Source organism: Sciurus carolinensis, chromosome 11 (genome assembly GCF_902686445.1).
Source record: "Sciurus carolinensis chromosome 11, mSciCar1.2, whole genome shotgun sequence".
NCBI classification, from domain to species: domain Eukaryota; kingdom Metazoa; phylum Chordata; class Mammalia; order Rodentia; family Sciuridae; genus Sciurus; species Sciurus carolinensis.
Window position 1 is genome coordinate 76,563,814 of NC_062223.1, and position 23,286 is coordinate 76,587,099.

The 23,286-nt window shown below is 47.4% G+C and overlaps 1 protein-coding gene and 1 pseudogene across 2 annotated transcripts; one reads left to right on the forward strand and one right to left on the reverse strand.

Annotated features, from left to right (window-relative positions):
- Positions 1 to 1,758: 1,758 nt before the first annotated feature.
- LOC124959592 (fatty acid-binding protein, heart-like) lies at positions 1,759 to 4,253 on the reverse strand (annotated as a pseudogene).
- Positions 4,254 to 7,374: 3,121 nt separating this feature from the next.
- On the forward strand, positions 7,375 to 21,251 carry Dnajb13 (DnaJ heat shock protein family (Hsp40) member B13). Of its 2 annotated transcripts, none has more exons than XR_007104114.1 (8): positions 7,375 to 7,508; positions 11,238 to 11,341; positions 12,459 to 12,620; positions 17,073 to 17,230; positions 18,179 to 18,292; positions 19,562 to 19,675; positions 20,172 to 20,353; positions 20,955 to 21,024. XR_007104114.1 is itself a non-coding variant. In XM_047519649.1 (8 exons), exons 1-8 carry the CDS (start codon positions 7,441 to 7,443, stop codon positions 21,106 to 21,108), a joined length of 951 nt encoding a protein of 316 aa, XP_047375605.1. In that variant the 5' UTR covers positions 7,375 to 7,440; the 3' UTR covers positions 21,109 to 21,251. The 2 variants fall into 2 exon arrangements, 1 of the variants encoding a protein (XP_047375605.1); XM_047519649.1 differs by having other exon boundaries at positions 20,277 to 20,353; positions 20,955 to 21,251.
- The last annotated feature ends 2,035 nt before the right edge of the window (positions 21,252 to 23,286 follow it).

Below are 23,286 nucleotides of genomic sequence, written 5' to 3' on the forward strand. Positions count from 1 at the left end.
ATTTTCCCCAAACATAAAAATCAAATTGTAGTGTGTGTGTTCCATGGTTTTCACTTTGTATTTCCAAGGTCTTTCCATCTCAGCACATTTAGACCTTCCTCATTGTTTTTAATGATGCCAAGCATAGGGATACCCTATTATTTACAGTTTAGAGATTATTATAGAAAGGATTCTTGGAGGATGCAACACTTGAACTGCACCACGCCCGCTAAGATTTTGGTTTATTTAAGGGAAGAAAGTTATTCCTGGCTAGGGTAATAACATGGTTGACGAGTTCTTAAAGATATATTCTCAGCTGGCATGGTGGTGTGCCGAAGTAATCCCAGCAACTCCAGAGGCTGAGGTAGGAGGATCAGAATTTCAAAGCTAGCCTCAGGCACTGAGCAAGGCCCTAAGCAATTTAGTGAGACCCTGTCTCAAAAAAATGTAAAAAGGGGCTGGGGAGATAGCTCAGTCGGTAGAGTGCTTGCCTTGCAAGCACAAGGCCCTGGGTTCGATCCCCAGCACCGCAAAAAAAAAAAAAAAAAAAAAATGTAAAAAGTGTTGGGGATGTAACTCAGTGGTAAAGGGCCCCTGGGTTAAATCCCCAGTACAAAAATATGTATATATATATATATCTTTTTAAAACTACACTGTGACATTTAGAGGTGAAGTAATTAGTTTGCCAAGTGTCGAGAGCACTAATTTTATTTTATTTTATTTTTCTTCTGCTACCAGGAATTGAATCCAAGAGTGCTTAAACACTGAGCCACATCCCCAGCCCTTTTAATTTTTTTATTTTGAGGCGGGTTCTCACTAAGTTGCTCAGGCTGACCTCTGATTTGCTATCCTCCTGCCTCAGCCTCCTGAATTGCTAGGACTACAGGTGTGCACCACCACACCAGGCGAAATTTATCTTACATCTTAATTTCAAAGTGGATTGTTTTCTACAACACACTGTTGCTTATGCCTAAACCAAAGTGTCAAAATACTGCGTTTCTTTGAATATCTAATGAGTATCTGCTCTGTTCTAAATATTTATATATTTATCATCCTCATAATAAACTTTTTTTGGTAGTATTGGGAGTGAACCCAGGAGATTCTGCATCTGAGCTACATCCCACCTCTTTTTAAATTTTATTTTGAGACAGGGTCTCATTAAAGTTTCCCAGGTTAGCTTCAAACTTAAAATCCTTCTGTTTGAGCCTCCTGATTCACCATGCAGCTCTGTGCTATCGAGCCTAGCCATCCTCACAACCCTCTTAAAAAGCCAATGTAATTCCTGTTTTATTCAGATTAGGAAACTGAACCTCAAGAAATTACATACCACAGCTTTGATTTGGCCTTTGGCCAGTCTCCAAAACCTGTGTTCATGTAGTCACAAGCATCATGTAGTCATGAGCAGGTGACACAAGAGAGGTGACTACAGTAATTTTTCTTTTTCTTCTGTCGTACTGGTGATTGAACCCCGGGCCTTGCTCATGCTAGACAAGCACTTGACCACTGAGCTACATTCTCAGGCCTAGAGCAATTTTTTTTTGAGGGGGTGGAGGGCTTTGCTCTGCTTAATTGACCTCAGAGCATTCTGGATTCAGTTAAGCTCACATACACAATGGGAAGTGGAACTGGATTCAGGTCAGGTGCCACTTGACCCCAGAAGAATTCCCTGAACAAAGTAGATTTATACAAAGTGCCAGAGGAAAAAAATGAGGCAATGTGGTGCTGAGTCCAGGCAGGGGTAGCCAGTTGGCAGAAGAGCAGTCTGACCGTGCTGGCCGTTCATGCCTCTTTCTTGGAAGTGTGAGCGAACACTGCCCTGCCGCCGAGGAGTGTCAGCATGAGATTCCCATCACTTAGCTCCCGCACAAGTGCAGTCTCTTGCCCGTTCCACTTCTGCACATGGACAAGTTTTCCTCCATCCAGCATCACAGTGGACTTGACCTCCCTGACATCTGCTGTAATCTCATCCAACTCCACCCCCAGCTGAAAGTTGATCTCTGTGTTCTTAAAGGTGCTCTGTGTTTTTATGATGATGTGTCCCCATTCTTTTCAATGATTGTGGTAGGCTTGGTCATGCTGGCCATTTGCCTGGTAGCAAGTGACTTCATGTAGGTAGTCATCAAAATTCTTGCTGTTCACTAGTTTCCAGGTGCCCACAAAGGTGTCCACCGTGGTGAGTCTGGGCTCGGCTAAGAAGGGAACTGGGAGGAGATGGGAGGTGTGCAGAGACTCCAGGACCAGTCAGCAAGTTCATTTTAAGGAGTGATTTTTGAAAGGACCAGGTAAACCAGAGAGGACCTATTCCAGAATTTGGTGAACGTAGGAGGCCAAGGGGGAACTTTCAGAAGTTCAAGAAAACAGGATGGCCTGAGCATGGTGGCACACACCTGAAATCCCAATGACTCAGGAGGCTAAGGCTAGAGGATTGCAAGTTTGAGGCCAGCCTCAGCAACTTATGACACCATCAGCAACTTAGTGAGATTGTATTTCAAAATAAAAAATAAAAAAGATCTGGGGATGTAGCTCCGTAGTAAAGCACCCCTGGGTTCAATCTTTAGCCAAGAACAAACGAACAAACAGGATGAGGGCAGATATGGGTGAGTTCACACAGCAAGTGACAGACCCCTGAGTTCCCACTCTAGGGCTTACTCCTCTACATTGCTGTCACATTCACAAGCTCCTTTTCATAGGTCTCCAGAATTGATGTCCTGGTTGTGAGAGATATAGTGACCCTTGACAGCTGCTCTAAAATCCAGACCCAAACAGAAGGAGCAGAGGCCAGGTCCCACGTGCTCCAGAGCCTTGTGTGCTGTGAATGGAAGGAGCTCCGGTTTTCAGCCAAGTGTTTTTTCCCTTTAGGATTGAGGAGTGCATTCTGTGTAAAGAACAGTGTAGTGTAGCTCCCATCGATCATGACAGCGCAGGTGCAGTGAAGTCCTATGGTGGATCTTGTTTCTTGGCTTTCAGATGCCCTCTTGTGACTTCTGGTGAGAAGTACCTCTTTCTCTCAGGCCTGTAAACCTCAGTGGCCTCTGCTACTGAACATATCCTCTGTGCCAGACAATTCTGGCAATAGGTAAAGATTTCTTTTTTCAGCAAGCTCTTTGTACATATATTTTATATTCTTTGATTTTATTTTTTATTTTGAAATAATATCAACCTTGCAAAAAAGTTGCAAGAATAGCACAAAGAATTTTAGTATGCCCCTGTTCAGATCTCCCAGTTGTTAAGCTTTTTAGTTGGTTATATTTGTTTTATCCTTCTTTCTATGAGTGCTGTATGCATGTTTTCTGATTCATTTGGGAATATGTAAATGTCATGTCCTGTTCTCCTAAAACTCTTTAGGTTACATTTACTAAAACAAAGGACACTTGTTCATTACCACAGTGTAACTGTAGAACAGGGAAATCAATATTGACCCTGTTCTGTCAGGGTCTCATTCAAGTTTTGCCTGGTGCCCTTTATAATCACCCTTTCCTCTGTGGTCCAGGATCTAATCCAGCATTGAGTGTTGCATGTATTTGCTTCCTATTGGAAGCAGTGTCTTAGTTTTTCCTTTTCCTTCATGCCTCTCTTGTTTTTGGAGTATAGGCCAATTTGAGAAAGAAGCCCTAATTTGGGTTTGTCTTAGTTTCCTCATGATTAAATTTAGGTTATGCATTTTGGTAAGAACACCACAGAGGTGATTCTGTGTCCTAAGAGCATCATATTGGGAGCTGTATGCTGTCCATTTGTTCCATAACTAATGATGCTTATTTTTTATTCTTTTTAGGTATACGTGACAGTAGAGTATATTTTGACATATGTACATGGAATATAAAACTTATTAGAATCCCATTCTTGTGGTTGTACATGATGTGGAATTTCACTGGTGGTTGATGATGCTTATTTGTACAAACAGCACAGGAGGACACCAGCCCAGGTGGACAACAGCCCAGGGGCACACTATATATACCTTTACTATGGACCCTTCCTGGGGGCCTGGCTCCCTTTGGAAGTCTGAACTGGAGATGCAGCTGCAGCCTGGGACTGAATCTTGGTCTGAGCCTTTGCTTTGACCTTTGCCTGGTAGATCCTGAAACTTTGGCAATGTGGACACAAGGACACTTCTCAAGCTTGGGTAGGCAAGTTGATTGAGCTCACCTTTGGGATCTTGGGCTTATCCTCACTGGGCTATATGAGGGCCCAATAGCTTTGGCACCTGCACTCATGACCTTGGTCTTGCTTGCCTGCCTTTGCTTTAGGCTCATCTTGTACTTTTTGGCTAAATACATGTTCCTCGGGAACTTGGGTTCTATCTTTGTGATTGGGTCTTCCATGCCATTTCTGTGCCATTTTCAGAACTGGTTGTGTGTGGGTTCTTGGACTTGGTATATCTGCAACATAATCCACAGCTCCTGAAGCACCTGGGATCGGAAGAGGAAGGGCATCTCATATGCTTCAGCAGCCAATCCCTTTCCTCCAGCCCTGGCAACCACTAACCAACTTAGTGTGGATTTGCCTATTCTAGATATTTCATTTAAATGCAATCATGTTATATGTGAACTCTCGGGTCTGGCTTTCTCTTGGTAGAGTTCATCCATATTGTAATACATATCAGCACTTTTTTTACCAAATAATATTTCATTTGTGATGGTTAAATTAATGAGTCAACTGAGATACTATTTTACTCCTACTTTAATGACAAGCATTTAAAAACTTGACATCAAGAGTTGGTGAGGAGGTGGAACACAAGGAATTCTCATACACTGCAATCGTCGGTGTAAATTAGAATAACCACATCAGAACTGGGCATGGTGACACATGCCTGTAATCCCAGCTCTTTGGGAGACTATGGCAGGAGCATTGCAAATGCGAGTTCAGCCTCAGCAATTTAGCCAGCCTGTGTCTCAAAATAAAAATGACTGGAGGTGTAGCTCAGTGGTAGAGCACTTGCCTAGTACACCTGGGTTTGAGCCCTGGGTTTGATCCTTACCACTTGGGTTTATTCCCTACCAACAAGCAAATGAACAAAAAGAAAAACCACATCAGAAAAGTGGTATTACCTTACAAAGTTGATGCCATACCCAAATGTTCATTAACAGAGTAACGTACCCTCTGTACAAATAGGTCATACACACAGAGATACTTTTTCTTTGAATAAATTATACCACTTATATAAAATTCAAAATATTAAAAGGTAAATATGTTGTTAGAAATAAATGCAGTGAGCCAGGCGTGGTGGCACACACCTGTAATTTCAGTATCTCAGAAGGCTGAGAGGCAGATTGCAAGTTTGAGACCAGCCTCAGCAACTTAGTGAGGCCCTAAGCAACTTAGTGAGACCCTGTCTCAAAATAAAAAATAAAAAGGGGTAGGGATTTGGCTCATTGGTTAAGCACCCTGGATTTAATCCCTGGTACCAAAAAAGAAAATAAATATATGATATAATAGTGATATAATAGAGCTGGTTTGTACCAGTTTGGAAAAAATATGGCAAATGCCACAAATCAGACTCTTTTGACCCTTCTAGGGAGCCAGTTGTTAAGCACTTACCAACATACCACGGATATATGCATATATAGTAAAACTATTTTTTAAAAGAGTAAGAGAATAATAAACAGGGAGGGAGACACAGGGTCAATATCCCTTCAATAAGGAATGCTCTAATACTGCTTTTTTGTGCATACAAAATTATTTCATAAAAAGGAAAAAGAGGAGTTTGCTAGTTGGAGGCCAGGTTCATGGTGGAAGGTGGGGTGCTGTGAGCAGAGGTAGCAGCATAGTGAATGTGAGAGAGAATTCAGGCAGCATAAGTGCTGTGGTCCATTCTGACTAGCGCAGGGCCTGTGTGCCAGGGCAAGCAGTTTCACTCTGGGCCACGCAGAGTAGGGTCTTGGCAGGAGAGACAAGGCAGGTCAATGGTGAGGGAGCTGTAGGGGTCTTGCTAAAAGATGAAGCCAGGGCGTGGCCATGGCGGTAAGAAGTAAGAGCAGAGCAGGGGCCTGAGAGATGCCCAGGAGGCAGAACAGACAGGATGGGGGATGTGAGTGGAAAACAGGGCTCTGCTACCCTCAATGAGGTGGAGCGTAACAACATCCTGGGAGGGTGGGCTGCATGGTGACTTCCTTCCAAAGAGGGCAAAGTGAAATGGGGAGAGAGTCACTCTACAGTGGAGAAAACTGACAAACACTGCCTCAGCCAGGTGATGCACGTTCACATCATCTGTGATGTTTTGTTGATGGTAGGTGCCTTTGAAGTGCTGGGATAAAAATGGCACTTCACCTCTGCATCTCCCTGTAAGTCAAGTCTAATTATGAAAAAAATCATCAAGTAAATCCCATTTGAGGATCATATATCTCAACAGCACTCCTTAACCTGTTTAGGTCATCAAAAACATGAAGAATCTAAGAAATTGTCACACCAAGAGGAGCCTAAGGAGACATGACAACTGATATGGTTTAGTTGTGGTTTATCCTGCAAAGGTTCATGTGTTGTAAGTTTGGTGCCATTAAGAGATGTGGAGTCTAGGGGGAGGTGATTGAATCACTGGGGTACTGCTTTTGGAAGGGATTCTTGTGGGACCCTGGTTAGTTCCTGTGTGAGTGAGTTGTTATAAAATGGTTAGCACTTCTCTGACTTCTTGTCTCATTGTGTCGTCTCTCTCACACATGTGTTCCCACAATGATGCCTGCCATCTATCATGAAATGACAATCATGGGTTCCTTGCATGAGCCAGCACCATGCTGTTTGGTTCTTTCAACTTCCAAGATTGTGAGCTAAATAGCCTCAAGTACTTTGTTATAGCAACAGCAAATGGACTAATACAACAACTAAATGTAATGTGGTGTCATGAACAGAATCTTGAAAGATACTAGGTTAAGAACTAGGAAACCTCAATAAAATATGAACTTTAGTTCATAGCACTATATCAATATTGTTCATTATTTGTGACAAATGTACCACACTAATGTAAGATGTTAATAGAGAAAATAATGTGAGATATATAGGAACTCTCTCTACTATCTTTTCAACTTTTCTGAAAATATAAAACTATGCTAAAGCAAAAAGTGTATATTTTAAAAATCAGCTAAATGCATTTGTTCTAAAAACTTTTAGAGTGATAGAGGTTCTTCTGCCTTGTGTGTGCAAGGCCCTGGGTTCAGTGCCCAAAACCAAACAAACAAAAAAGTAATTGCTGCTCTCCTTAAAAATAAAAATACAGTAGAACAAACTGTAGCTCTGTAGTGCTCCAGTTTCTGAGCTGAATGACCTGGGACACAGAAGCAGCCCCAGTTCTCCCAGTCCTTTCACATTCCTCTTCTTTGAGAGTCAAGCCAACAAGGTGGTTGGATAGTAAGGAAGGACTACAACTCCCAGAATGCCCTTGGGCAGTTGTCAGGAGCAACCAAGGAATGCAGACTAACAGCCCTGCTGGAGTGTAGGAGTTTAAGGACTACTAGGACTCACTGACTGCCAACCATGGGCCAGGATTATTACTCTGTGCTCCAGATCACTCGTAATGCAGAGGATGCCCAGATCAAGAAGGCGTAAGTTGAAGTGACCTGGGTCTGAGGGCTGTGTAGGCCGCCCCTTCCAAACCCAGCTTTCCTGCATAACTTAGCAGACAAGATGAGCCTTGATCCTTCTCTTGTCTCTCTTTATCCTGGTTTGGGGCTGGTCCAGGGAAGGGTCTGGAAATTTGGACACCTTGTTTCTCAGGGGGTTCCCAGACCATCTCCCTTTATGCCCTGGGCCATGTCGGCTCTCCAGGGTGCTTTAGCTTTCCTAGCAACAAAATTGGGACAAAGGATCTATTTGAACTTTATCCTGAATATTATGGAGAACCAAGGGATTGTGAACAGGGGAATGAACTGGCCAGATGATGTGGATATGTTACAGATTTCATTCTGGTCAACATTTGTTTGTTTGTTTATTTCTTTCTTTACCGGTACTGGGGATTGAACCACAGGCCTCCTGCTTGCTTCATATGGATTTTTTGTCTTTGATTAAACTTCATCTCTGAATACTTCCCTCAGGTCACAGTGACTTTTTGGTCCATTCTTAAGAAAATTGAGGCTGGCTGGGTGTGGTGTTGTATACCTGCAATCCCAGCAATTTGGGAGGCTGAGGCAGGAGGATTACAAGGCCAGCCTCAGAATTGGAAAGAACAGAAGTTCACTGGATTAGACAAAGGGGAATAAAAGGAAGGGAGAGGGAATGGAATAGGAAAGACAGTAGAATGAATCAGACAGAACCTTCCTATGTTCATAAATGAATGCACCACCAGTGTAACTCCACATCATGTTCAACCACAAGAATGGGCTCCTAATAGAGTAAGTTATACTCTATGTGTGTATAATATGTCAAAATACACTCTACTGTCATGTGTATCTAAAAAGAACACAAAAAATGTAGTGAGATCCTGTCTCAAAAAAAAAAAAAAAAAAAAAGAGGCTGAGGATGTATCTCAGTGGTAGAATGCTCCTGGGTTCAATCCACACTACTTTAAAAAAAAAAAAGAAAAGAAAAAGGATAGGTTAGGAGTAAGCACATTTTCTGACACACACACACACACACACACACACACACACACACACTGCAGTACTGGCAATCGAACCTAGGAGCACTCTACCTCTAAGCTACATCCCCAGCCCTTTTTATTTTGAGACAGGGTCTCACTCAGTTGCCAAGGCTAGTCTCAAATTTGTGATCCTCCTGCCTCAGGCTCCTGAATAGCTGGGATTACAGGCATGCATCACCATACCCAGCTTGAAAAAAAATTTTTTTGTTTGATCTTTTAAATCTTTTTTTCTTGTTTTCTTTGGACAAAAATTTAATGAGTATTTGCTGAGCACTGATCATCTAGGTTAGGAGCAGTGGTAGCAGCGTGGAGATCTAACAGTCATCGGACAGACATGTCCCCTTCCCTCAGGCAGCCTAATTTTGTTGATGAATACAGATATTGATTACGTCACCACAACTATGATGACTGTCCCCAAAGGGAAGGAGAGAGAGTTCTTAGGAGGCTATTGTAGTCATGAAGACAGAAGTCAAGACTTGAAGAAGGACAAGACCTCTTCAGGGGGTTGCAGGGAAGGGAGGGATTGAACTTGGCAGTTCACTTGCCCACTCAGGAAAGCAGGTGAACCAGAGTGATGTTACTGCAGAGAGAGAAGCAAGGGCTTAAATCTTTAAGGGAGACCTTTGGATCATATGCTGAAAATAAGACTACCTGTGAAGGGTTTCAGCAGGGAGTGATGTGGTCACAGTATTTTAGGAGTATGAGAAAGAGACAGACAGACAGAGGGAGGGAGGGAGGGAGAGATCTTACTTGTTGGCAGCTCACAAGATGGATTGCATTGGAGAGGGGGACTACTGGATAGAGAGGGACATTCTACATAGTTGTAGGGATGAAGAGGCAGGAAGGGAACATTTAGAAGGAAAAACTGGTATGACTTGGTGATTGACAGGATGGGGGAGGAGGGAGCAAAGAAGAAGTTGGAGTTAAAGGTGATGCTCAGGTTTTTGGCTGCTGTCCCTGGGAGGCACTGAGATGTGCTCTTGCTTGGGCTGGCTGAGTATGAGGTGCTGTGGGACCTGGAGAGGTGGCTGCATAGAGAAGGCGGGGATCAGGGGGGTCACCAGCCCTGTGAGAGCTGAGCTGTCCCCAGAAAAGAAACCGTGGAACCCTGGGCACACCCATGAGAAGGTGAGGCTGCACTGGACCCAGCGGGGGGCCGTGTGTGCTCCAACTGGGACTTGAGAGTCTGGACCTGGACTGATTACTTCCTTTTGCCTCTAAAGTTCCCCTCTGCATCCTGCCTGGCCTGCTTGGTGCTCTGGGAGGCTGAGGGTACAGGTTTCCTTGCGCTTGGCTTCCTGGTGCATCCTGCTCAAGGGGAGTGAGTCAGGAGAGTGGTTGGAGGAGAGCAGGTTGCAGTCTTCATTCCCATACTCCCTTCCTAGGGGGTCTCTCAAGCTGCCTAGTCCCCTCAGTGAGGGTCTTGGCTCCTGCCACTGGGCCTGTCCACACACTCCTTCCAAATTTCTGTAGCTGCTCCCTCCTGTCACTCCTACAGGTTTCGTGATGGTCAGGTTCCTAATCTCTGGGTACTGTCCCTCATCTTCTTCCCTCTGCCTGTGCCTTGGTTAACAGCCCCTTTCTTAACTCTACAAATCTTCCAGTCCCGCTATCCCTTCCCTCCTGGGATACTGACAGTGCATGTCCTCAGATGCTGCTGGTATCCTGTGACTGACAGGTGGGATTGGCAGACACAGAAGCAGGCAAGAGCAATGAGGGCAGAGCGGGAAGACCTTGAGGACCTGACAGGTGCACAGTGCCTCTCTGTACAGGCCCTTCCCATATCTGATTTTATCTTTTCTCCAAAGAAATCTGTGGGTCAGTTTCAGTCCTCTGAGAAGCAGACACCAAGATGGGGTTAAATGTGCACAGAATAGGTCAGGAAATCCCAAGGAAGGAGATGTGTGCAGAGGGAAGCTTCACGCTGCAGAGCAGCCTGACACCTGTGCCAGGAGATGGGGAAGAAGGGCTTGTGTAGAGAGAGCGGCGGCACGGCCCGAGGATCTCAGGCAGGCTTGTCTTTTGAAGGGGTCCCATGCTCCCAGAAATGGGCCACTATGCTTAGGCATTGGCTGGGAGAGCTTGGGGAACAGATGCCCACCGGCAGCTCCTGGGCTGCCAGTCAGCCAGCATCCCTACACCAAGTTCTCTTCAAGGAGATCTGAGCAGTGCATCTCAGTGGCTGCCACAGCCTGTGAGATCATCCCTGATTCATAGCTAGGCGGTTGACAGCAGTGTCTGCTTGGAACCATGTCTGCCCCTCAGGAATTAGGACTTGTAAGGGATCCCATAGAAACCACGCTGGACACGGGAAATCACATAAGGGAGTTTATTAAGCAAACAGAATGTCTCCCTGCAGGGTAAGAGAGAAAATGAGAGGAAAAGAAAGGGAATGAGAAAGGGCGCACGCAAGAAAGAGTGTGAAAGCCAGGAGGATAGAGAAAGTGAGGAGGAAAGAGAGAAGGGTGAGAAAAGATGGCGAGGTAGCTACTGTGAAGCAGTTGAATCCCGGTGAGCTAACAGGGAACCAATAATGGAGAAGGATACTTGCAAGCTGACTGATGAGCCAATAGCTAGCCAGGATGTTCACAGACTGACAGTAGTTGGGAGGCGGGGAAAATGGCTGCACCAGAAAGGTGGTGGCGGGGAGCAGCTTTGTACATTACAGGACTCACATTTACTTTCTCTCCTCTAGGTACCGGAAACTTGCCCTTAAGACCCACCCGTTGAAATCAAGTGACCCCACAGCACCACAGACCTTCAGGCAAATAGCAGAAGCCTATGACGTGCTGAGTGACCGTGAGTGACTGTGGGACTGCTCCAGGAGATTTCTGTTGTCCTCTTCTTTAAGATCGTTCCTAAGTCTCTAGACTCTAGACGGTTGAGTTTTCTGAGGGGGTTCAGAGAGAATGAATATCTGTCCTCCCTGCCCACTATCTAAACAAGCTGAGAGAACATCAAAAATTGCCTTTTTCAGTGGACACAAGCTAAGGAGAGAGATGAGTGTGCAGGGGCACCAGGCAGGGCAGGAGCAGGGGCACATTCCCCACACCCCAGGCCCAAAAGATGGAGCCTTCCCCAAGGAGAGGAATGGAAGGAAATGCTGGCTACCAAGGGGAAGAAGGCCACAGAGGAGCAGGATGCCATTCATCCTTCCCAGCCAGCTGAGGAGGTGTCCACCTCAAGGACACAGGAGCAGGAAGGGGCAGAGAGAGGCCAGGAGTCTTTACAATTCTGTGTCCTAGGGGAGCCAAGAAGCATGGGGCAAGTGTGAATCATGGCCCCAGCCCTGGGCAGTGCCATGGCGACTTCCTGAGGGCTATGTCCTGGAGACTGATTATGGATGCTGTGCAGGATGTCTAGGAGACCACTAGGGTTTCTCCAGTGCTGGGTTTTCAGGACTTTTATAGCCTCAAACTCTAGGATTTCAAAGCTCCAGGATTTGGAGGCTTTAGAATTCTTAGATTCTAAAATTTCAAGATACTAGGATTCTAATTACTCCCATTAGGACAGCAGCTGTGAGGACTGAGTTAAGCCAAACTCCAGGTCTGTAGCCTGACCCCACCCCACCCCACCCCCAGCAAATCTATTCTTATCTCTCTTCTGGGCTATAGGGATCCTGAGGCCACTCAAGAATGAGTCGCCTCTAACTTCTAGGATCTCATTCCAGAGACTTTGGCATAAGCTGCAAGCACCTTTTTTTTTTTTTTTTTTTTTTTTTTTTTTTTTTTTTTTGGTGGTGCTGGGGATCGAACCCAGGGCCTTGTGCTTGCGAGGCAAGCACTCTACCAACTGAGCTATCTCCCCAGCCCAGCTGCAAGCACCTTGGTTGCTTTGTCCCATCTTCTTCCCCAGGTCTTCCTTCCCCCTATCCCCCCCAAGGCTGCACCCCTCCTCAAGATCCTCCTGTTCACAGCTGTGAAGAGAGCCATCTATGACAAGTTCGGAGAAGAAGGCCTGAAGGGCGGGATTCCTCTGGAGTTTGGATCCCAGGCCCCATGGACAACTGGCTACGTCTTCCACGGCAACCCTGGAAAGGTGTTCCATGAGTTCTTCGGGGGAGACAACCCCTTCAGTGGTAAGAGATCTTCCTCGGCTCCTTGCCTCACCGGGAAAGGACATTTTTCTCTTAAGTAGTTTTGTTTTGTTTTTTCACCCTAAGAAATATATATAGTGTATGTTGTTTTTTTTTTTTTAAAAAAGGTAAAAGATAACTTATTGAAAAAGAAATAAATTCCAGGCCTCCATTTCCTTTCCAGAAGCAGTCTACATATCCTTCTGAAAATTTTCTATGCCTTAATAAGCACATTTTTATGTTAGCCCTTTCTTTTCTTAAGGAATTGGAAATACATTATACACACTGACTTTTTAAACTTAACATATTTTGGAGATTATACTATAATACATTGTGTTATCTATAGATCTACTTTATTCATTTTTTTTCCCCCTTTGTAGTACCGGGAGGTACTACATACTAGGTGGCATACATACTAGGCTAGTGCTATATCCCCAACCCTTTTTAAAATTTTTATTTTGAGACAGGGTCTTGTTGAGTTGCCCAGGTTGGCCTCAAACTTGCAATCCTCTTGCCTTAATCTCTGGAGTAACCAGAGAAATGAAAAGTTGCACTCCATTTGTGTACAATTGATCAAACTAAATAGAACCAACAATAACCTCCTGAGTAGCTGGGATTATAGATGTGGACCACCATGTCTGTTTATTTTATTCCTTTTAACGACCACATAAGAATTCATTGTACAGATGTGTATAAGTCAGAAATCAGTTGCAGGCTAGGCACAGGGCACATGCCTGTAATCTCAGTAGCTCCAGAGTCTGAGGCAGTAGGATCGCAAGTTCAAAGCCAGCCCCAGCAACTTAGCAAAGCACTAAGCAACTCAGGGAGACCCTGTTTCTAAATAAAGTATAAAAAAGGGTCGAGGATGTGGCTCAGTGGTTTAGCCCTCCTGTTCTATCCCTTGTGCCAAAAAAGAGAAAAGAAAAAGAAAAAAAGAAATCAGTTGCAGAAACATATCCCTTCTATCCCAGCAAAGTAAGTAGGAGTCCAGTATAGGGAATTAGGTGGTTAAAAAATCAGTGGAAGGTCTGGGTGTGAGGGTGCTAGGCTGAGCCTACTAGGAATTCCTCTGAGAACAGTACCCCTGAACTGGCTCACAAGGAGAGTAACTGTCCCTGCCACAGAGGGAATGCTGAGGGGATCAGGAAATACCTTGTTGTGCTCCATAACACCATCATAGCTATAGGCACGACTTAACAAATTTGCTTCCATTGCTGCTCTACTTGCCCCCTCAGGCCTGTCACTAGTGTGGGGAACACAGAATTGTTGCTGCAGAAAACTCCAGTATCTTCTTGACAGTGCTCACCAGCTCCAGCAAAGCCCCAGAGAGACGCCTGCCTTCCCTCTTTCTGCCCTCCAAATGGCTTGGTGTTTACCTCTTGAATGGAATTCAGAGCCAGAGCCCTAGCCAAAAAAAGGTCTGGGAAGCTAGGTGCCATGGTGCACTCTTTTTTTTGAGGCAGTATTGAGGATTGAACTCAGGGACACTTGACCACTGAGCTACATTCACAGCCCTATTTGTTATTTTATTTAGAGACAGGGTCTCACTGAGTTGCTTAGTGCCTTGCTAAGTTGCTGAGGCTGGCTCTGAACATGCGATCCTCCTGCCTCTGCCTGCTGAACTGCTGGGATTACAGGTGTGCACCATGGTGCCCAGCATAATTACTCTTATTGATGGATATTTAGTTTCTTTCCAGTCTTTTGCTAATGCTATGTGGGAAGATGCCCTTTGTCTCTTTTTCTGTTGAATTACAGTTAGTTTCCTTGACATGCTTGTCTCCCTTGGACTGGGAACTCCTCCAAGTCTGATTGATCTCTGAGGTTCAACAGCCTAGTATCTGACAAGAATGAGTGGATGGGTGGGTGGGTGAAAGGCTGGGAGGAAGGGTAGATGGACAGAGGAAAGACAGATGAACAGATGGGCGTGTGGATGAGAGGGCAGATGTGTGTGTGCATGGGTTGGTGGTAGATGGGCAGATGGGTACATGGTGGGGGGTGATCCCAGTCCCAGACAAACACACGCTAAGCCTGTGTTCTACCACTGAGCTACACTCCCAGCCCCCTTAGAATCATCTTGCAAAAGCAGTTGGTTTTCAAGATCTGTCTTCCTGCTTCTAGTTATGCAACTGGTCTAGATTCTCACACCTGTTTCCTCCCCCACCCACTGGCCCTTCTCCCAGGCTGTTCTACAACCTTTCTGCATTCTGAAAGTTCTCTTCTATCTTCTCCATGTTAATAAGTGGGCTTGAAGTTCTCACCTCAGAGACCACATCCACTGTGCTATGCCCTCACAAGTTGACCAGAGGAGGCTGAGTTTATAAACTCCATGTGAGACTGGAAAAAGCAAGGGAGTTGGAGGCCGAGGACCCATTTCAAATCCATGCACCACTGTGCATGAGCTGTGTGATCCCGGGCAAATTTACTCCCCTCCCTGAATCCTCAGCTTCCTCACCACTAAATGGCCATAATAAACATGTCTCGGGGCTCACTAGCAAATGGGATGATGTTTATGAAACTGGGCTCTGTGGTTAGAAAAGGCATATATTGGACCTGTTTCTCCTAGAGGCAGATGCATAGAAAAAAGTCAGTTCAAAGGAGCCAGGAACCGGGTGCAGTGGTGCACACCTGTAATCCCAGTGGCTCTGGTGGCTGAGGCAGGAGGATCCCAAGTTCAGTCAGCCTCAGCAATTTAGTGAAGCCCTAAGCAACTTAGGGAGATCCTGCATCAAAATAAAAAACAAAAGGACTGGGGATGTGAATGTGGCTTAGTGGTAAAGCACCCCTGGGTTCAATTCCTGGTACAAAAAAAAAGGAGCTAAGAGAGTTTGCAGGCCATTGCTTACTTGTCAAGGAAAGTTGGCCTCTAGGTTTGGGGGTTCCTTAGGCACTGTGACAAGGCACTATACTACCACAGAGCTCCACTCCAGGGTTCTTTTGTCCCTTCTCCCTGCAGGGTCAAGGGGCTGGGTTTGCTGTAGCCTTGCTTTTGGGGTGTCTACTACGTGCCACACCATAGGTGTTGGGTGAACAAATTCAGTAGTGCAAGAGCAGACCAGGTAGTTCACAGGCCTCTTTTTTTTTTCTTTTTAAGAAATATTTGTTTATTTACATGTGGTGCTGAGGTCAAACCCAATGCCTCATACGTGCTAGGCAAGTGCTCTACCACTGAGCTGTAACCCTGCCCCTAGTTCACAGGCCTCTTGATGAACTATCACATCTTACAGGGACATAGTGTGAAGCCACTTCATCCCTCTGCCTAAGGTCGCTGCATCATTTTAACCTGCAAATTTCATTCCATGGCATTAACCATGAGAGACAGTGTGCATAACAGTGACCCCTAATTTTCCAGTTTATGAAGGGCTTCCACATCAACTATATAGAATAGTGGTAAGATTTTTTTTCCTGTGGTCAAATTGTCCAGGTCAACTTCTTCTAGGTCTGGGAGTGTGAGAATTTTGTATGGCCTCTCTGGTCCAATGAAATAAAAATGAAGGACTAGAGGCATAACTAGGTGGTGGAGCACTTGCCTAGCGTGTGCGAGGCTGTGGGTTTGATCCCCAGCAATGCAAAAATAATAAATAGTAAACAAATAAATAAAGCCAAATGAAAATGCAAAATGCTGAACACAGTGCCTGCTGCAGGGTAAGCTCTCAGCAAGTTTTAGCTCTTTACCATCTTAATGGTGGAAGGCAGGTCACTGGCATTATTATCCCCATCCCACAGACAGAAATTGAAGGTTTGAACAGTACCTCAGGGTCTGGTCCAGGATGGGGCTTCCTTTGTGCACTCAGATGGAAGGGTGCAGGTGAGGAGCAACAGGGGAGGTTATGGATGTAGAACTGGACACTGGAGCTGAAGAAAGAGGACTTTGGGGTATGCTGGTGACCTCTCAGACTTGCCAGGAACTTGCCTTTTCCTTCTTAATATCAGCTGATAACTTCATAGAAACTTGAGTCTGGGATCTCTAGTGGTCTTGGGCTGGACAGTGAGGGGAATTGGAGCCTAGGGAGGGGTAGGGAGGACTCAGCTCGGACCCTCTGGGAAAAACAGATGCGTAGTGCTCTGTGGGCACTACCAGGATCTGCCACTAGAGGGCGCACATCACCTCGCTGAGACAGCCTGCTTGGTAACTTCCCAAGTTGTGGAGAGGTTGATGGGGTGGAGGGCAGTGTCCAGAGTGGAAGTGAGGCCACTAGTGGGATCTGGCAGGGATGATATTCACTGGTCTGCAATTGAGGATTGAATCTCGATCTGACCAGTCTGAGTCTGAGAGGTGGGAATGGGGTGCTGGCGTTATACCTGGGTCACTAATATAGGGGTGGGGAATGTGTGTGTGTGTGTGTGTGTGTGTGTGTGTGTGTGAGAGAGAGAGAGAGAGAGAGAGAGAGAGAGAGAGATGGGGAGAATCAGATCTTTGGACATAATTTTTCTTATTCGTCTCCCTATCTTCTGTAGAATTTTTTGATGCAGAAGGAAGTGAGGTGGATTTGAATTTTGGGGGGCTCCGAGGCCGAGGGGTCAAGAAGCAGGATCCCCCAATTGAACGGGACCTCTACTTGTCCCTGGAGGACTTATTCTTTGGCTGCACCAAAAAAATTAAGATCTCCCGAAGAGTGAGTACTCGGCTTGCTCCTTCTGGGAGTCACTATCTGTTCCTCCACCCGCCCTGTCACCTTCTTCCTTATCCTAACTAGGGAACTTGGGAATGGAGTCTTAGATCGAGAGACGTAGGATCTTAGAATTCTAGAATCTGAAATTTGGGACAACTGAGGGGATTAGCCTGTTTCCTACAGCAGAAGTCCCCCTGCAGCCCCCTAATTGGGGTAGGACCCCTTCCTCTCAGTTCAGCCCCTTCGCTGTGGGAAGGGAGAGGACTCTGAGTGGGAGGAGTCTCCTGTGAATCCTGCTCTCTGGCATTACCTGACCATGCCCCAGGATTTCATCAGGGGCATGCCTCATTAGTAAGAGGGAGCAGTGTGGGCACAGAGGGTTGGCCGTGACAGTCCCCAAGGTCACTTATTGAGGAAGACCCTTGTGAGTTCTTGGTTTGATGCTGTCTTATGTGCCAGTCCTCTACCAGGTCCCCCTCACCTTTGTCCAGCAGAGGACATGCCTTCCATAGGTGGCACCCCTGTGGGCATATGATTAGGGATGGATGGACAACCTAACGGAAAATGCATTGGGTGAGGGCCGAATCTGTTGCCTTCCATGTTCTTTCTCCCATTGGGACTAAGAGAACTGCCAGAGGCTAAGGTTCAGGACGTCTGGGATTTGGAGAGAGGACATTTTCACTGTGCATCTTTTAGTGGCCAGGGCTGGAATTGTAGGTCTGAGCAACTCACAGCTTCTCTAGTGGCAGCTCTAGCCCTAGGACATGCCCTGCCACCCTAGAGTCAAGTTCTTAGCACCATTGGCGACCATTCAATGGATATGAATGACTGAGGGCAGATCTTCCCTGTGCTAGGGAATTGAGCCTGAGTACCAGTTCTGCAGAGCATCTTCCATGCGTACAGAAGGGCTCACAGGAACCTGAGTTGCCCACTCCCACCGTCTCCCTGCAGGTGCTCAACGAGGATGGGTACTCCTCTACCATCAAGGACAAGATCCTGACAATCGACGTGAAGTCTGGTTGGAGGCAGGGCACACGTATCACCTTTGAGAAGGAAGGGGACCAGGTGAGAGGGAGAGACGCTGATTAGCACCAGTCACCAGGCTCAAGTGGTGGGGGGACTGAAGGAGAAAGAGACGATGGTTTTTCCTGTCCCTGTGTACCCTGGTCTGGTAGGGAGACCACTCTGCAGAGTTGGTGAGGTGATCCCTACTGTCCTGTCCCAGAGATACAGCCTCACAATGCCTCTGTCAGTGGGCATCTTAGGGACTGTCCCCATTTTACAGAGTGGGAAACTAAGGCCCAGAGAGAGAAGGAACTTATCCAGGGCAAGAGCTGAACCCACTCTTACCTTCAGTGCTCCTACTGATTTTCTTCAATGATTTTCTGTATAGAGCCCAAGTACAGGAGCTACTCAGAACCCTTACTACTAATAATTTTAAATCAAAGATTTATGTACATCAAAATATGAAATTAATGTCCTGGGCAAGTTGAGTCCTAAAGTGTTAAGAAGAGGCAGAGCAATGGAGTATTCAGAACCAAGAAAGAATAGCTCCTCTGCCTGCACTGCTTGCCCCTTTCTCACCTATAAAACATCTATTTCCAAAAAGCACCCTTCAAGTTGGGCACAGTGGCACATGCCTGTAATCCCTGTTACTTGGGAGGCTGAGGCAGGAGGATCACTTAAGCCCAGGAGCTTGAGGTCAGCCTGGGCAACTTAGTGAGATCTCACTTCAAAAAACAAAAGAAAAAATAGCCTTAAGGACCCACCTGGAATGTTCCCCTTCTGGGCAGCCTTCCCTGGCCACCCCACATGGGTCAGTACCTCCTAGGAGCCCTTGCCTCTGGCCTCCCTTTATCCTGGCCTTGAACTTGCTGAGGATTCACTCACTGTGTGTTTATTTCCCCATTCGACTGGGAGCTCCCAGGGTGAAAGGGCTGGTCTGATTCCTTAGTCCCCATGCCCAGAAGGGACCTCAGCAGTTTTGATGACTTGGTGAAGCTTGGGTAGCGGTGTCACTCCTGAGTTATTATTAGCAGAACAAAGATGTGCAGACATTGCCTGACCCAGCTCAATGTTCCCACTGCCTTCTGAGGAAGTCCCTCCCTCTTCCCTCCTGCTGAGTGCATCCATGTTGGGCGTGATCAACAGAGCTGTGGTTCAGGGAGGACTCATCTGGGTAAGCTTCCCAGAGCAGGGTCTCTGTGTCCTCCCCAAAATCCTGGTCTGATCTCCCCATTGTACAATGGAGGACATGGAGACAAGTAGAGGCTGGAACTTGGCCAAGTCACACAGGCAATTAGTCCTTGTCATCCCTTGACCTCCCCTGCCCAGGGCCCCAACATCATCCCTGCAGACATCATCTTCATTGTGAAGGAGAAGCTCCACTCTCGCTTCCGCAGGGAGAAGGACAACCTCCTCTTTGTGTATCCCATCCCCCTGGGGAAGGTGAGTGGCCACAGTGCAGGAGCGGGGCCGGGCCAGACCAAGTCCCACTGCACCAGCCTGGCTCGGCCCCTCCCCAGTCGCTGCGTCCTGGGGTTCCAGCCCGCCCCCACCCGCTCTCTACTTCCTCTCCTTGTTAGTCCCCACCGAGCGGTTCTGTGCAGCGTCCGATCTGTGCGGCAGGCCTGTCCCCCCACCCACCTCTCTGGGCTCTTTCCACGTCCTGCACCTCCACTCTCTCACTTTTCCTGGACCCTCTGCCCACAATGCTGCCTGCCCCCCTCATCTAAGAAGGTGTCAACTGCTGCCACATGCCGCCTTCCTCCACTCCAGAATGGCAAGGGGCCCCTCCTGGTGCCCACCGACCCCATTACTTCCATCTCTATCATATCCCTATATTAGATCACCATCAGTCTGACCTACTGATTGAACTCCTGGAGGGCAGGTGGTGAGCGGGGGCATGACCTAATAGTTCTTGAACAGCCTTTTGTCTCCCTAGTGTTCAGCTCAAGGTCTGGCACCAGATAGGCTCATCAAGTGCCTTCTAAGTAGGATGGCCATGGTGACCCTCCCCACTCCCATCTTTTGGCCTTGACCTCCCCAGGCCCTCACCGGCTGCACTGTGGAGGTGAAGACCCTAGATGATCGTCTACTCAACATCCCCATCAATGACATAGTCCAGTGAGTCCATCTGCCTTGGGCCCTGGTAGGCAAGAGAAGGGCCGGCCTGGGCCTTAGAGTGTAGAGTCAGAAAAGCCTGCTCAGTACAGTTGTGCAGGCTGTACCCAGCACGAGGGTCCCTTGCTGAGAGGGTGAGAGAAGACCAAAAACAGCCCATACTCTGGTCAAGCCGTGGGCTGCACCCCCTGACCAAAGGAATGGCTTTTCTAATTGAGCCACAGGAGAGACTAGAGGCCCCAAGTGTTGGGCAATCCCTGTTGTTTTCAGCCCCCCAACAAATTCTCACTAGCTTTAAAATGCACTACAAAACTGTGGTAACTCGGAGTTCTGAGTTGCATCCCCTAAGTTCTGTTCTGAGAAAGGCCCTCTGCCTGGGAAGGTTTGCTCCGCAGCCTGGCACCCCCACTTCCCTGCGCTGTAGCCCATACCTAAAACAAGACTCCTGGGGCCCTCCAGCAGAGACCTACTGTGAGCGGCTTTCAGGGAGCGTGCCCTTTGGGACAAGATCTCCTCTCCCACCGTCTTGCTGTTGAGAGTCGCCCCCTGGTGGAAACTGGGGTGCCGGGTGCCCTCTCAGCTCCTTCCTTCATCCTTCCTTCAGTCCCAAGTACTTCAAGAAGGTGCCAGATGAGGGGATGCCTTTGCCCGAGGACCCCACCAAGAAGGGGGACCTCTTCATCTTCTTTGACATCCAGTTCCCCACCCGCCTCACACCTCAGAAGAAGCAGATGCTGCGCCAGGCATTGCTGACCTGAGTGGGGGCGGGAGCGGTGGAGGAGAGGCTCCGCAGTCTTACCCACCCGGCCCCACAGTGCAGGCTGTGAGGAGGGGGAGGATGGTGGGGAACCTAAGCTGACATAATAAAGATTTATTATCCTCCATTTTCACCCTGGAGAGTGCTGGAAAGGAGCTACTTGCTTGGCTTTTTTTTTTTTTTTTTTTCCCAGTGCTGGATGGGACCCAGAGCCTCATGCATGCCACACAAGAACTCTACCACTGAGTCACACCCCCAGCCTTCTCACGGATCCCAAGAAGCTGGACACCTGGCTTCGTGGGTATGGGCAGGTCCCTGAGGATTCAGCGCCTCTGTGCTCCACCTTGGAAGCACAGGGCAGTGCTGTGTGGCCTCAGTTCTCAGCTCTGTCTTTTCATGACACGCAGTCTTTAGAAGGGCCATTTTCTGGAATGTGGTATGTCACATTATAGAGACAGGAAAGTGAACCACAAATATGTTTGTCCCAGCTTCCTGGGGTGGCAGAGCTGATAGCAGAGCAGCCACTTCCTTCTCTCACCAGCTTAGGTTAGAGGCATACACAGAACACAAGCTCTGGGAGGGTTTTGCTTTCTACCTCCCCGGCTTTCATTCTCTTGTCTGTGAAATGGGTCCTGGGCTTCTCTAACAGGAGACCTGGGTTCTGGCCCCAGCGCTGCCTCTGCCTCCTTGCTCCAGTTCCTGCCCTCGTCTTGTCAGCAAAGCAGAGCTCATACCCCGTCATGGACTTGAGGATCAAGTGAGATCATTGATGTGAAAGTGCTTGGTGAACTCATGCTTAGGTTTCAGGGAGCATTAGCATTGCTATTGATGTGGCCTGGAGAGGTTCTAACCTCCAGGCCCAGCTAGGCCCATGTGGCCCACACCTGCCCTACCAAAGCCAGCAACGCAATGGGGCATCATGTTCATCTTCTGTGCTGGGGGTTAGATTCCCCTCTCTGGAGTCTGAGTTTGGGCTATAATAGGTCCAAGGTCATGAAAAGTAGGCACTCTTCTGTGGGGTGTCTTCAGAGATGCTGGAATAGGTCCCTTAGTATCTACATATCTTGGGATCCCCCCACTCAAAATACCATATTAAGCTTGTTTCTAAAGTGGGAACTCAGAACTTGGCAACTCTTTTTGTTTTTGAAGAGATGGTGCTGGATGCAGTGGCACACACTTGTAATCCCAGAACTCAGGAGGCCAAGGCAGGAGGACCACAAGTTTGAGGCTAGCCTCAGTAACTTAGTGAGACCGTTTCAAAATAGAATATAAAAAGGGTCAAGGAGTAGCTCAGTGGTAGAATGCCTCTGGGGTCAATCCTTAGCACTGAGTGGGGGAAAAAAAAAGACAGGACGTCACTATATTGCCCATAATCCTCCTGACAGCCTCCTGAGTAGCTGGTACTGTAAGCATTTGCCACTGTGCCCTGGTTCACCAGCCATTTTTAAACCACCATGGAGAAGGCGGCAGCAGAAAGACCTTGCGATAAAGACTCCAGGGCTAGGGTTCAAGGACGCATTTCAGCACAGTATCCAAAGTATGTGAGGAGTCAGACACACCTGTGGAATACAGGGCATGCGACCTTGGGCAAATCACTTCACCTGTGGCCCTATTTCTTACAGTAAAGATTACAACCTGTAATTTGCAGGTCATCTGTGAGACCAGATGGAGTGAAAGACTGCCCTCTGAGGCCCGACCCAGGGGGAAGGTATAATGGGAGGCTCCCAGTTCCGGGTGCAAGCCTTGGGTGGGTGAGGGCAGGGCCTGGTGAGAACTCCAGAACCCCAGGCCTTCTCCAGGACAGCCGCTTCTGATCCTTATGGTGGGCACCGGAAGCCTGGTCTTGGGCCCAGCGACAGACCTTCACGAGATCTGTTACCAGTTTCAGTGCTGGCTTATGAGTCAGGCAAAGCAAGCTTGTCACAGGCCATCTCACAGGTACTACTGAGGCCTACTGTGCTTTCCAGTGATCCCTCCCACCTCTTCCAGCTCATCACTCCAAGGTTAGGCCCGGAACTACAGGGAAGTCTGATAGCCTTGTGCTCATCCCAGTGTCTGGGGCACAAGGCTGGTGAGTGAAGCAGTCGGGGCAGTTCACCCCCCGCTGGCCTGCTTAGCTCTGTGAACAGACATGCTTACGGCAGCAAACGGTCCCTTTCCTCCAGTGCAAAACAGTTAA

Coding starts and splice junctions, on each gene's coding strand:
- Dnajb13 (XM_047519649.1), top strand. CDS start 7,441: ATGGGCCAGGATTATTACTCTGTGCTCCAGATCACTCGTAATGCAGAG. Junction 18,293..19,561: donor TTGAGAAGGAAGGGGACCAG/GTGAGAGGGAGA, acceptor TCCCCTGCCCAG/GGCCCCAACATCATCCCTGC. Junction 19,676..20,276: donor ATCCCATCCCCCTGGGGAAG/GTGAGTGGCCAC, acceptor TGACCTCCCCAG/GCCCTCACCGGCTGCACTGT.